At 40.1% G+C, this 15,107-nt stretch overlaps 1 protein-coding gene across 1 annotated transcript in view; it reads right to left on the reverse strand.

Annotated features, from left to right (window-relative positions):
- Positions 1 to 15,107, reverse strand: part of eml6 (EMAP like 6) — a gene marked incomplete at its 5' end in the record, with an annotated part of 173,585 nt that overhangs the window by 69,959 nt on the left and 88,519 nt on the right. The window contains 6 exons of the mRNA XM_084318522.1: positions 798 to 891; positions 2,582 to 2,687; positions 4,708 to 4,894; positions 6,457 to 6,557; positions 9,684 to 9,790; positions 10,485 to 10,652. Coding sequence (XP_084174648.1) covers positions 798 to 891; positions 2,582 to 2,687; positions 4,708 to 4,894; positions 6,457 to 6,557; positions 9,684 to 9,790; positions 10,485 to 10,652 — 763 coding nt within the window. The remainder of the gene's footprint in view (positions 1 to 797; positions 892 to 2,581; positions 2,688 to 4,707; positions 4,895 to 6,456; positions 6,558 to 9,683; positions 9,791 to 10,484; positions 10,653 to 15,107) is intronic.

Raw genomic sequence — 15,107 nt, forward strand, 5'->3', positions numbered from 1 at the left:
CGAGGACCTTGACATCTGCATTAAGGAGGGATATTGGACGGAACGAGCCGCATTCAAGTGGATTCTTGTCTTTCTTAAGGATTGAGGAGGTAACTGCTTGTCGCATGGTTGGAGGAAGAGAATTTGTTGAGAACGAATACAGATAGCAGCAGCGGGGATAGCTGGACTGAGAATTTTTTGTAAAAGTCTGTAGGGCCTATAAAAATCGTCCAGCGTGGAGGGGCCCACTTGCGCGTCCGAGGTGTATAACGATTGGTAGAACGTTTGAAAGCATTTATTAATTTCAAGGTTGTCAGTGGCTTTTGAGCCCCGCTCGTCATTGATAATGGGGATGGTCTGGTTGGCGGTTCTTTGTCGCAACTGATGGGCAAGTATCCGTCCGGCCTTTTCCCCGAATTTTTGTTTAGCTCAGAGTCAAGAGTCTCTCTTGTTCATTTCTTTACATGTACTTTTGCCTTATTAGACCATTTTAATTCTAAGCATTTTAGAATGTTCAGTTTACAATAGTTCATACCATTTGTAAAGATTCAATTAAATTGAAAACCTTTATTTATTCTGGAAGAGGACAATTGAGGTCACCCTCATTTTCAATGTCGTCGAGACTTACAGACATTTCAATGCATTTCTTTTTTACAATATAATAATAATAAATAATAATAACTATCTATATAGCACCTTTCACACATGGACGCAGTCCAAAGTGCCCCACAGCAAGTAGCACAAGATGAACATAGGCATAAAATGTGCATACAGTCAACACAATGCATAAAGTGCAGATGACTTGGTGAAATGTGTACCTTGCTTTCGCCAGCCTCTCCCCCTTCTTCCAGTCCCACACCACAATGGAATGGTTTTCATCGATCCCCACAGAGACGAGCGTCTTCCCATCCGCTGGACGGCAAAGGTAATAGAAACAGATTCCTTTTAGAGGCTTGTTTTAAACAGAATGCCGCACCCCATTTTAAAGGGATAGTTGAGACTTTTGGAACCTTGGCCCTATTTCTTACTTAGCAATGATAATGTTGACTGGGACCAATGGGAGTCCTTTCTCAGCATAATCCATGCTGTTCCTTATTACTGTAGCTCCGGATAGTTAGCCACAAACCAATACAAAGCAGATGTCAGTGAGCCTCGTCAGCTTGTACTGACATGAGCTTGACCCCATACGTTTTTGCACTGGTTTGTGGCGAACTATCTGGAGCTAGTATGAGGAACAGCATTGATGGGCTATCTATCTGGAGCTAGTATGAGGAACAGCATGGTTTGTAGCTAACTATCTGGAGCTACAGTAGTATGAGGAACAGCATGGTTTGTGGCTAACTATCTGGAGCTAGTATGAGGAACAGCATGGATTGTAGATAACTATCTGGAGCTAGTATGAGGAACAGCATGGATTGTAGCTAACTATCTGGAGCTAGTATGAGGAACAGCATGGATTGTAGCTAACTATCTGGAGCTAGTATGAGGAACAGCATGGATTGTAGCTAACTATCTGGAGCTAGTATGAGGAACAGCATGGATTGTAGCTAACTATCTGGAGCTAGTATGAGGAACAGCATGGATTGTAGCTAACTATCTGGAGCTAGTATGAGGAACAGCATGGATTGTAGCTAACTATCTGGAGCTAGTATGAGGAACAGCATGGATTGTAGCTAACTATCTGGAGCTAGTATGAGGAACAGCATGGATTGTAGCTAACTATCTGGAGCTAGTATGAGGAACAGCATGGATTGTAGCTAACTATCTGGAGCTAGTATGAGGAACAGCATGGATTGTAGCTAACTATCTGGAGCTAGTATGAGGAACAGCATGGATTGTAGCTAACTATCTGGAGCTAGTATGAGGAACAGCTTGGATTGTAGCTAACTATCTGGAGCTAGTATGAGGAACAGCATGGATTGTAGCTAACTATCTGGAGCTAGTATGAGGAACAGCTTGGATTGTAGCTAACTATCTGGAGCTAGTATGAGGAACAGCATGGATTGTAGCTAACTATCTGGAGCTAGCATGAGGAACAGCTCTTTAAGTCTGGTAAACATCTTACTGCACTGAGATTATGCTTAAAGCATTAATGACCAGCATACTAAACATGTGCTTTGAATGAGTAGGCTACATGAAACCACAATAAGTTAGAAAGATACACTTTCAACATTACAAATATACTTTTAACACACTGCAGTAATAATACTTATACAGTGTGGAATTCTTAAAAAAGAAGAAAAAAATTGTACTTGGGACTATTATTATTATTCAAGTTCTTTATTTGTCAAATACACAACAATACAGGGGGCATTGCAGGTAATGAAATTCTTGTGTTTCGAGATCACACAGAGCACAATTACTGTAAGAAACATCAATGAAAACAAGAATGGTAACAATAGGTAGTAGTAACATCAAATAAAATATAAATGAGGTAAGATCAAATAGTCAATTATTTGTGTGTGTGTCCCCAATAACAATAAGTAGTAGTAGTACGATAAATAAAATAAGATATTAAAATAAATAAAATAGTAAATTTCTACAGAAAGTGTCTTGCGTAAAAGTGTATACTGTGCATCTTAAGGTATTATTATGATCCTACCTGTGAACTCGAGTGCACACACTCCTCTGCTGTGATGGCCTTTCAACAGAGAGAGACACTTCAGCGTCTGGATGTCCCACACGTGAAGGGCTGGATCCCTCCCGACCTGAGCGTGGACACAAACTGTTAGTTCAACGAGCGGAGGAGCGAGGTGTCAAAGATGTCTTCCCTGCATCTGACAACCTTCCAGTTCCAGCTCAGTATCCCTTAGTTCAGTACACCTTAGTTCAGTTAGTTCAGTATACCTTAGTTCAGTATCCCTTAGTTCAGTTAGTTCAGTACACCTTAGTTCAGTATCCCTTAGTTCAGTTAGTTCAGTACACCTTAGTTCAGTATCCCTTAGTTCAGTTAGTTCAGTATCCCTTAGTTCAGTTAGTTCAGTACACCTTAGTTCAGTATCCCTTAGTTCAGTTAGTTCAGTATCCCTTAGTTCAGTTAGTTCAGTATCCCTTAGTTCAGTTAGTTCAGTATCCCTTAGTTCAGTTAGTTCAGTATCCCTTAGTTCAGTTAGTTCAGTATCCCTTAGTTCAGTTAGTTCAGTATCCCTTAGTTCAGTTAGTTCAGTATCCCTTAGTTCAGTTAGTTCAGTATCCCTTAGTTCAGTTAGTTCAGTATCCCTTAGTTCAGTTAGTTCAGTACACCTTAGTTCAGTTAGTTCAGTATCCCTTAGTTCAGTTAGTTCAGTATCCCTTAAGATTTAAGATTTGTTTATTAAGGACAATGCAAATTAATGAACATCATTTACATGAGTGTGTGCATAACATCACAGCATGATAAGGACGTAAATATGCCGGGAATAGCACAGGGCTAATTTCCACCCGTAGCCCTTAGTTCATTACACCTTCTAGTTCAGTTAGTTCAGTATCCCTTAGTTCAGTACCTCTTCAAGTTCAGTTAGCGACTAGCAAATATGAGATTGAGTGAGATTGGACATGTAAAAAAGAACATTAGGTTTGGGGTGAAGGAATTAAAGGGATTTTTGGATTTGGATTTTTGGAACCCTAGCCCGGCCTATTTCCTATTTAACACTTGAGTATGTTGTTGATTGGTAGAATCCTTTCTTAGCACAAGCCTTGCTGTTCCTCCAGCTAGTTAGCCACAAACCAATCCAAAGTCAATGGGATTGAGCTCCTGTCTGTACAAGCTGACTGAGGTTCACAGAGTAGATTTCAGTTAGCCTCAGTGAGCTTCTACTGACAGGAGCTTGACGTCATTGATTTTGCATTGGTTTGTGGCTAATTTGATGGAGTTAGTATACGGAACAGCATGGATTGTGCTGACAAAGGACTCTACCAACCAACATCACCATTCGTAAGTAAGAAATAGATCTAGGGTTAGAAAAATCTGAACTATCCCTTTAATGTGTAATGTAATGTAAATAAATGGATAGCAACACGTACATATATTTGAGCGGATGGACCGTCATGTATCTCAGTAAAGTACTGTGTTCTGACGGGCTCTGCTCACCTGTCCGCTGGCCACGTAGTCTTTGAGCGGATGGACCGTCATGCATCTCAGTAAAGTACTGTGTTCTGACGGCTCTGCTCACCTGTCCGCTGGCCACGTAGTCTTTGAGCGGATGGACCGTCATGTATCTCAGTAAAGTACTGTGTTCTGACGGGCTCTGCTCACCTGTCCGCTGGCCACGTAGTCTTTGAGCGGATGGGCCGTCATGTATCTCAGTAAAGTACTGTGTTCTGACGGCTCTGCTCACCTGTCCGCTGGCCACGTAGTCTTTGAGCGGATGGGCCGTCATGTATCTCAGTAAAGTACTGTGTTCTGACGGCTCTGCTCACCTGTCCGCTGGCCACGTAGTCTTTGAGCGGATGGACCGTCATGTATCTCAGTAAAGTACTGTGTTCTGACGGCTCTGCTCACCTGTCCGCTGGCCACGTAGTCTTTGAGCGGATGGGCCGTCATGTATCTCAGTAAAGTACTGCGTTCTGACGGGCTCTGCTCACCTGTCCGCTGGCCACGTAGTCTTTGAGCGGATGGGCCGTCATGTATCTCAGTAAAGTACTGCGTTCTGACGGCTCTGCTCACCTGTCCGCTGGCCACGTAGTCTTTGAGCGGATGGGCCGTCATGTATCTCAGTAAAGTACTGCGTTCTGACGGGCTCTGCTCACCTGTCCACTGGCCACGTAGTCTTTGAGCGGATGGACCGTCAGGCTGAGGATGTCGTCGTCGTGCCCCAGGTAGAAGCGCTGGCTGTGCTGCAGTCGGTTGTAAACCACGGCCACCGCCGCCACGTGGTAAACCACCTCCCCCGTCTGGGTGTAGAACAGGTTGTTCCGGCAGTCGCAGCCTCGGTACCTGCGACACAACCACACCGTGCCAGTCGCCGTTCAATTTAATACTGGAGCTAACTGGCTAACGTTCAGATGCATCACCTCCATCTACTAGGAGAGAGACAGACAGCGGTAGGGCTGACCCCTATTAGTCGAATAGTCGACTAATCGGTCGAAAGGAGCCGTAGTCGACTGCCAACCTCTTAGTCGAATACAAAAAAAAGAAAAAATAATAATTATATATATATATTTTTGTATCATTCTTTCCAAAAGAAAAGAGGCCTAGAAGCGTGGCTAACGCTAATGGCACGCATACCAGAGGCTAACTGCCTACGAAAACAGGCACAGAGGCACTGAAAGAGGATTTCACCCATCTAATGAACACACTAGACTAGACAAATATCAAGATGTATCCATCAGTGGACCAATTGCATGCTTTTGCAGAGGACAAGAAGCCTTCAGTCGACTCCTTCAGACATTAAGCACCCCCCACAGCCCAAATGGAACCATAAAAAAAAATATATATATATATATATATTATACTTTTTTTTATTTTTTTTTTTTAATAGTCGACTAATGGCAAATTTTGGCCAATCATAGTTGACTATCCAAATCCTTAGTCGGGGACAGCCCTAGACAGCAGTTACCCATGAACAAAGTGACATGATTATACTGTATATGTACCCATGAACTAAGTGACATGATTATACTGTATATGTACCCATGAACTAAGTGACATGATTATACTGTATATGTACCCATGAACTAAGTGACATGATTATACTGTATATGTTAGGGCAGGGACATGCACAGGACTTTAGAGGGGCAGGTGCTCAAAGGCTGAAAAGGGCACTATACCTGTGTGTTTTCGAATCTAGCGCGGAAGCCGATTTTTGGGGTCCCTTTTTGGGCGGGGGCCCCCTTTGTATGCTTTTTGGGGGGTTTTGGTGATCAAATATTGAATATTGAACTATAATAATCAGTGCAGGAGCTCACTTAAATGCCTTTTTTATTCCAATCTCGATTTGTATTTGAGATTCCCAAATCCCATCGGACTTGACTTCTTCGTGTCCCTCAGTGAGGGTAATACCAGCATTCAACTGTATGGGTTAGTGTATATGTTAGTGTATATGTTAGTGTATATTTTAGTGTATATGTTAGGGTTAGTGTATATGTTAGTGTATATGTTAGGGTTAGTGTATATGTTAGTGTATATGTTAGGGTTAGTGTATATGTTAGTGTATATGTTAGGGTTAGTGTATATGTTAGTGTATATGTTAGGGTATATGTTAGGGTTAGTGTATATGTTAGTGTATATGTTAGGGTTAGTGTATATGTTAGTGTATATGTTAGTGTAAATGTAAATGTATATGTAAATGTTAGTGTATATGTTAGTGTATATGTATAGTGTATATAATGTAAATGTATAATGTAAATGTATAATGTAAATGTATATGTAAATGTTAGTGTATATGTTAGTGTAAATGTATATGTTAGTGTATATGTTAGTGTATGTTAGTGTATATGTAAATGTATAATGTAAATGTTTATGTAAATGTATAATGTAGATGTATAATGTAAATGTACCCGTGAACAAACTGCAGGCGCAGTCCTTCCTCTGGTGCTTTCTGTCGCTTCAGTGAACCCACCAGCTTCTTCCTCAACTGAGGCAGGTCCTCCTTATAAACCTGAAGCAGATAGAGACCGTTTAACGTGTCATATAGCAGGAAATATAGTATAAAACAGTATAAAACTGTAGGTTATATAGTAAAGATAGTGGCAGGAGACCGTTTAACGTGTCATATAGCAGGGAATATAGTATAAAACAGTAGGTTATATAGTAAAGATAGTGGCAAGAGACCATTTAACGTGTTAATAAATGTAATTATTCAGACGGAGAAACACATACTCCATGTTGGAGGTTCCTTCATGGCTAAAAGGACAGTAGACGTCTGATGCGTCACATTCACACATCCGAGTGATTTGGATCGACTGGAATGACTTTAAAAGTGCAATAAATTCTCAGCATGCTGGTGAAACATTTAAACAGTGGGCGAGCAGGAAATGTTTCAGTGTTGCAAAACAATAACACAATATGTATAAATATCTTTTTCCAACAGATTATTCAATAAACGACTGAAAATTGCTCAGCAGCATCTTTACACCTTTACCGCCATTGAAATCCAGGGATGAATATGAACATAGACGCCTGCGCAATAGAGCACGCGGAGCATTTGCTCTACGACTATTGAACATGGGGGGGGCAAACGCTGGTTTTGCTCCCCCACTTTTTGATCATATGAAAAATATGATATACCCCCCCCCCCCATATATAAATCTAACCATAACTAAGTAATTTCAATCAAATTAATAATACGCAATGACACTTATAGCAAGTTTTTAAGTTTCCAAAGATTGTGTGACCCCCCACTTTAATGGTTTGATACAGTGCCCACGGGCCACGGTTCGTCGGCATGACGTATACGACATGTTGGGGGAGGCGGCTTTTTGGAAAGCCCTTGAAAAATTCAGGCTGGATATTGGATAACATTGTGAGGATTATTCTTCGGCGTTTACATCAAAATGGAGCAAATCATCATGTAAGTCGAACACTGTGACTGTATACTAAATGCGCAAACAGATTGAAACTGAATATTTCTCGTATGGTGAGCCTCGGCGCTGCTGCGCTGCACCGAGTGAATCCAGAGATACGGGATGGTGCGCAGGCGCTGTGATCACCCAACGGCGGAAATAATGCCGCTTTGAGCAGTTTATAAAAAAATATTAAAATTTTTATTTATTATTTATTAGCAACGCCGAGCTTTCAAACCATCCCGTATCTCTGTGCGAACCCCTCGTGCAACTGTGAGCACCTTTGTAATGTCTCTGTGATACTTGTATAACGAACGGTTCGGCCAGAACCAGTCCTTCATGGTAAATCTAGGTTGGTTTCCCATTGAGGAGCAAGTGACTGTGGATTCACTCGGTGCAGCACAGTCACGAAAGGGGTTAACATGGACCCTGATGTAAACAAGACAAACGTCTTTCTCTGGTCTGCATCGCCTTAACAATTGTGTGTATTGAGCCGTACTGTATTGTACCCATTCTGCAATCTGTTAAATAAAGTTTTCATTCATTCATTCAGCCGCCGCGCTCACTGGGGCTATTGATAGCGTCAATTAGTTGTTGTTGTTGTTGTTGTTGGTACTGCGCTGCGGATGTGAACGGGGCCGGAGGGGCTTTGGGAGGATGGGAAAGTTATTATTATTATTATTATAATAGTAATTGGCTATCATACGTGCCTAGCTAGCGTTAGCTAAAAGAGCCCTCGCAGTGAAGTTATTATTATTATAGCTATCATACTGCAATATAAACTGAGTTTTATAGTGAAAAGAGCAGCTTTATTTTGGTCAAGATTGAAGGCTCTATATTGCAGGAAATTGCACATACAGGTGTTCATTAAATGTTAAAAAATCTGCCGTGGAGGGGGTCGTGCCGGACCCCTCCAAACCACCCCTTGCAAAAAAAAAGTAAAAAAAGTAAAAAAAAAAAAGAATACAAAAAAATCTTGCACCCCCACTTTCAACTATAACTAGGCGGCCATGAATATGAATATGCATACAGATTGGTAAACGGTAAATGGCTGCATTTATATAACAGCTTTTATCCAAATCGCTTTACAATTTGTTCCTCACATTTTACCCGTTCACTCACACATTCACACACCGATGGCTAATCTACAAATTCCAATCTGGCGTCAGAACATCCCACTCCACTGACACATGCCTTCTCTATTTGAACGGCCACATCAAACAAGAGGTGGACGCGGGCAAATACTGCGGCATGGTCATGCTGGACCTCCAAAAGGCATTAGACACTGTCAATCACTCCATTCTGATTGACAAGCTAAAAGCAATTGGTTTTGAAACTTTTGATAGTTCATCAGTGAGCTGGATGCAATCCTACCTGGAGGGGAGAGAACAGATGGTGGAGGTAAACGGTACCCTTTCCCCCCCCCCCCCCCCCTCTCAGTGAGCTGTGGTGTTCCACAAGGAAGCATACTGGGACCGCTACTGTTCCTAATTTATGCAAATGACATGTCATCATGCATACTGCAACTTGTTCTTGTTCGCGGACGACTCAGCCCTGCTGGTCTCTGACAGGGACAAGCTGCAGGTTGAAAAAGCCCTCAGCTATGAACTCGGCAGAATCTGCACCTGGCTCGCTGATAACAAACTATCATTACACCTGGGTAAAACAGAGTCCATTCTCTTCGGATCAAATAACAAACTCAGCAAGACCGACGGCTTCTCTGTTACAGTGGGTGACAATATTGTCACAGGGAAAGATGAAATTAAATTACATAGGTTCCATCCTAGAGGCAAATCTTTCCTGTGACAAAATGGCAACCAATGTAATAAAAAAAAGTCAACCAACGACCAAGATTCTTGTACCGGATCTCCTCTCTGGTAAACAAGAATACCCTGAAGACTCTGACAGGAGCACTCATTCAAGGGTACTACGACTATGCTTGCACCTCATGGTACCAAAGCACCTCAAAGGTGCTAAAAACAAGACTACAAACATCACAAAACAAACTGGTCAGACTACTGCTTGATCTTACCCCCAGAACCCACCTCACCCCTGCCCACTTTGACATCCTAGGATGGCTTAGAGTAGCCGACAGAGTACAGCAGTTTGCAATGGGCCTTGGACCATGATAGGTTCAACTTATTAGTGACATCACACATGCAACTCAGATTTCCCGGGAAGTACAGAGAAGGGGAAGAGCGTGAAGAAGGGGCTGCAGTCACCTGGCGTTCGTAATTGGTCTGAGCCTCCTGTTCGATATCCGAGTCCAGCTCCGGAACATCGGACACGTCTGAGTCGGACTCTCCGCTGTTGGAGTCGGCGTAGCCCTCTGCGGAAGACGATCACATGAACACATACAGTCCAGATTCAGTCAGTCAGTATCTCAATGTTTTCTCATAATTCTGTCTTAGAATTCTACCAAGCTATATCCAGTAGCCTCTGTTCTCAAGAGGGCTGAGCCCAAACGTTCGAACGTTCGAACCTTCGTTCGTTACGTTGGCATTCGAATTCTAAATCAACATTCAAATTTTGAATTTTTTAATAACATTTTATTTATTGTTATTTATTTTTTTTACTTTTTTAAAAACGTTTTCAAAATGTTTTCATTCTGTTTAAACCAATGGGGGTTTTCTTCACAGTTTGCAGATAAAGATTAGGCTACACTAATATTATAGTATTAAAACTGATGAGTTATATTCATTAAAGAAAGTTGTTTTAATTGATTTAGTTGGCTGGGGCTTCTCACTGGGCTGGGTCTGGGGCTGGAAAGTTGATTTAATAAATAAAAGAAAAGACAAATTTAATCAGATTAATCACTTTATTTAAATTGAGGATTTAGTTTGAGGATACTTATTAAAAAAAAAGATATATATATATTTGAATTTTTTTTATAATACTTTTTTTAATTAAAAACGAAGGTTCGAATCCCAAAAACAGGCTTCGGGGAAACAGCCTTCGTTCTCAAACGTCTAATCTCACGAGGTGAGGTTGTGCTCTGCAGGGTGAAGAGGGGGTGAGGTCACCTTGCAGCAGGGGCTCCAGCACGCCGTTCATCACGCCCTCGGGCAGGAACCTCCACTGGAACAGGGCGTGGTCCGCCCCCCCGGTGGTCAACACCCACTGCAGGTCGTTGGACCAGCGCACGTTGGTCACATGGGCAGAGTGGCCAATGTACTTCTTGAATTTAGCCGCTGGTTGGTGAAAGGAAATGCAAAGATGCCATTTAAAGGTAGTGTTCCATACTGACAGTATACTAATGATATACTAAAGTATGTTTTTAAAGGTAGTGTTCCATACTGACAGTATACTAATGATATACTAAAGTATGTTTTTAAAGGTAGTGTTCCATACTGACAGTATACTAATGATATACTAAAGTATGTTTTTAAAGGTAGTGTTCCATACTGACAGTATACTAATGATCTACTAAAGTATGTTTTTAAAGGTAGTGTTCCATACTGACAGTATACTAATGATATACTAAAGTATGTTTTTAAAGGTAGTGTTCCATACTGACAGTATACTAATGATATACTAAAGTATGTTTTTAAAGGTATAGTGTTCCATACTGACAGTATACTAATGATATACTAAAGTATGTTTTTAAAGGTATAGTGTTCCATACTGACAGTATACTAATGATATACTAAAGTATGTTTTTAAAGGTTTAGTGTTCCATACTGACAGTATACTAATGATATATACTAAAGTATGTTTTTAAAGGTAGTGTTCCATACTGACAGTATACTAATGATATACTAAAGTATGTTTTTAAAGGTATAGTGTTCCATACTGACAGTATACTAATGATATACTAAAGTATGTTTTTAAAGGTAGTGTTCCATACTGACAGTATACTAATGATATATACTAAAGTATGTTTTTAAAGGTAGTGTTCCATACTGACAGTATACTAATGATATATACTAAAGTATGTTTTTAAAGGTAGTGTTCCATACTGACAGTATACTAATGATATACTAAAGTATGTTTTTAAAGGTAGTGTTCCATACTGACAGTATACTAATGATATACTAAAGTATGTTTTTAAAGGTAGTGTTCCATACTGACAGTATACTAATGATATACTAAAGTATGTTTTTAAAGGTAGTGTTCCATACTGACAGTATACTAATGATATATACTAAAGTATGTTTTTAAAGGTAGTGTTCCATACTGACAGTATACTAATGATATATACTAAAGTATGTTTTTAAAGGTATATTGTTCCATACTGACAGTATACTAATGATATACTAAAGTATGTTTTTAAAGGTATATTGTTCCATACTGACAGTATACTAATGATATACTAAAGTATGTTTTTAAAGGTATAGTGTTCCATACTGACAGTATACTAATGATATACTAAAGTATGTTTTTAAAGGTATAGTGTTCCATACTGACAGTATACTAATGATATACTAAAGTATGTTTTTAAAGGTAGTGTTCCATACTGACAGTATACTAATGATATATACTAAAGTATGTTTTTAAAGGTATATTGTTCCATACTGACAGTATACTAATGATATACTAAAGTATGTTTTTAAAGGTATAGTGTTCCATACTGACAGTATACTAATGATATACTAAAGTATGTTTTTAAAGGTATAGTGTTCCATACTGACAGTATACTAATGATATACTAAAGTATGTTTTTAAAGGTAGTGTTCCATACTGACAGTATACTAATGATATACTAAAGTATGTTTTTAAAGGTATAGTGTTCCATACTGACAGTATACTAATGATATACTAAAGTACGTTTTTAAAGGTATAGTGTTCCATACTGACAGTATACTAATGATATACTAAAGTATGTTTTTAAAGGTATAGTGTTCCATACTGACAGTATACTAATGATATACTAAAGTATGTTTTTAAAGGTATAGTGTTCCATACTGACAGTATACTAATGATATACTAAAGTATGTTTTTAAAGGTAGTGTTCCATACTGACAGTATACTAATGATATACTAAAGTATGTTTTAAAAGGTAGTGTTCCATACTGACAGTATATACTATGATATATACTAAAGTATGTTTTTAAAGGTATTGTTCCATACTGACAGTATATACTATGATATACACTAAAATATGTTTTTTAAAGTATATTTCTACCCATGTACTTGAGAGTAAAACTGAGATGTTTACTAAACCTAAGTTGTACTTGAGTAATCTTATTAAATACGATTTATTTTGTACTATTTTGGTGAGCAAAGGTAACCACAAATACATCAAAAATATAATTTCAATATATCTAAGTACATCTTAACCCTTTCACTGCCACACGACAGAAGGTTAACCCTTTACTATCACACAACCGACGGTCGGTTAACCGGCTGTTGTGTGGCAGTGAAAGGGTTAACCCTTCTGTGAATTGTCACAGTGAAAGGGTTAACCGTTTGGTAGTGGGGTAGTGAAAGGGTTAACCTCCTGTAGTGTGGCAGTGAAAGGGTTAACCATCTGTATTGTCGCAGTGAAAGGCTTAACTCTTTGGTAGTGGTAGTGAAAGGGTTAAGTACAACTTTTAACACACTAAATATAACTTAAGTGGGTTAAATTGAACACAACTTTAGTTATATACTTAAAGGGATAGTTTGGATTTTTGGACATCAAAAGTGGTATGAAATATTGTACTTGCCACTCGTGTAGTCAATGCAAAACTATTAGCTTACTGTACCAAGTCCTGTGGAGTTCTGGCCCGGTTCAGAGTGAACCGGAAGCTTTAGGATTCGTGGGTCACAAAACCAAAAAAAGGTTTTAAAACATGCAGGCAAAGGGTTTCCCATTTCCAACACAAAGCCACGGGCCTCAAAGCATGCAAGCAGCTGAGCCACATGACCTGTGAAGTGGCTCGAGCACATTGTAATACACCAGCTTTTTTCAAGAAACAAAATGGTGCCAAGTGAGGGGTCATCCCTATGTTCCCCGCTTTTTTATTTTTATTTTTTTTAAGGGTTCTATGTCCCCCCATCCGCAAAAGGGTTCTATGTTCCCCGGGTCCTATGTTCCCCCTATGTTTCCCATGTTCCAAAAGGGTTCTATGTTCCCCGGGTCCTATGTTCCCCCTATGTTTCCCCGGTAGCGATAAAGGCTCGCCCCAGGCTCGCCACAGCAGTGGATTTCAAAGATAGCCACTTTTATAGATAATTCATTTGCATCGCAATGGAGTCACGGATCTAGTCGGGCCACGTAGCATTATGTCGACAAAAATCAAATACAATAAACAAGTGTAAAATAAAGAATTGTAAATGAAGTTTAGCCTATTAAATCATTTTATAAGCGTTAGTTTATTTGCGGTCTGTGTGAGAAGCATCCATCTGCAGAACAACAGCCCAGCTCTCTTTGTCCCCACGCTGTCAGGCCGTCACAGGCCCGCTCAGCAGTGCCACCCACCCAACAGCTGAATTGCCAATGGCTGAATTGGAGTATTGCACTGTGTGGGATTGATTGATTGATTGATTGAAAACTTTATTAACAGATTGCAGAATGGGTACAGATGGATGCTTCTCACACAGACCGCAAATAAACTAACGCTTATAAAATGATTTAATAGGCTAAACTTAGTTTAAAATTCTTTATTTTACACTTGTGTATTGTATTTGATTTTTGTCGACATAATGCTACGTGACTCCGTTGCGATACAAATGAATTATCTATAAAAGTGGCTATCTTTGAAATCCACTGCTGTGGCGAGCCTCGGGCGAGCCTTTATCGCTACCGGGGAAACATAGGGGGAACATAGGACCCGGGGAACATAGAACCCTTTTGGAACATGGGAAACATAGAACCCGGGGAACATAGAACCCGGGGAACATAGAACCCGGGGAACATAGACATGTTCCCCCAAGTGACGGCAGAATCAGAAAAGCTGGAGGACAGGAACCCTGTTGCCTACATGTTGTGGACTAAAACTCTTGGTTTCGTGACCCGGTTTGCTTTACGGTTCGTTCAGAACCCGGCCAGAACTCTGACCGCGGGACGCTAATATAGCTTCGCATCGACTACAAACTATACTTTCAGAAAACATACTTAACTATACTTTTTTGTACTTGGGCTATGCCATTTAAACAGACAGTGGAGAGACGGTGATGTATGTGGGTGTAAATACTAAATAGTGAATATTACGTGATGTATGTGGGTGTAAATAGTGAATATTATTAAAGAGACGTGATGTATGTAGGTGTAAATAGTGAATATTATTAAAGAGACGTGACTGCAACTTGTTCCTGTTTGCGGACGACTCAGCCCTGCTGGTCTCTGACAAGAACAAGTTACAGGTTGAAAAAACCCTCAGCTCAGAACTAGGCAAAATCTGCACCTGGCTCGCCGACAACAAACTATCATTACACATGGGCAAAACAGAGTCCATTCTCTTCGGTTCAAATAACAAACTCAGCAAGACCGACAGCTTCTCAGTTGCAGTGGGTGACAATATTGTCACAAGGAAAGATGAAATTACCTACCTGGGTTCCATCCTAGAGGCTAATCTTTCCTGTGACAAAATGGCAAACAATGTAATAAAGAAAGTCAACCAACGAACTCGATTCTTGTACCGGATCTCCTCTCTAGTAAACAAGAATACCCTGAAGACTCTGGCAGGAGCACTCATTCAAGGGTACTACAACTATGCGTGCAC

Source organism: Notolepis coatsorum (genome assembly GCF_963971535.1).
Source record: "Notolepis coatsorum genome assembly, chromosome: 7".
NCBI lineage: Eukaryota > Metazoa > Chordata > Actinopteri > Aulopiformes > Paralepididae > Notolepis > Notolepis coatsorum.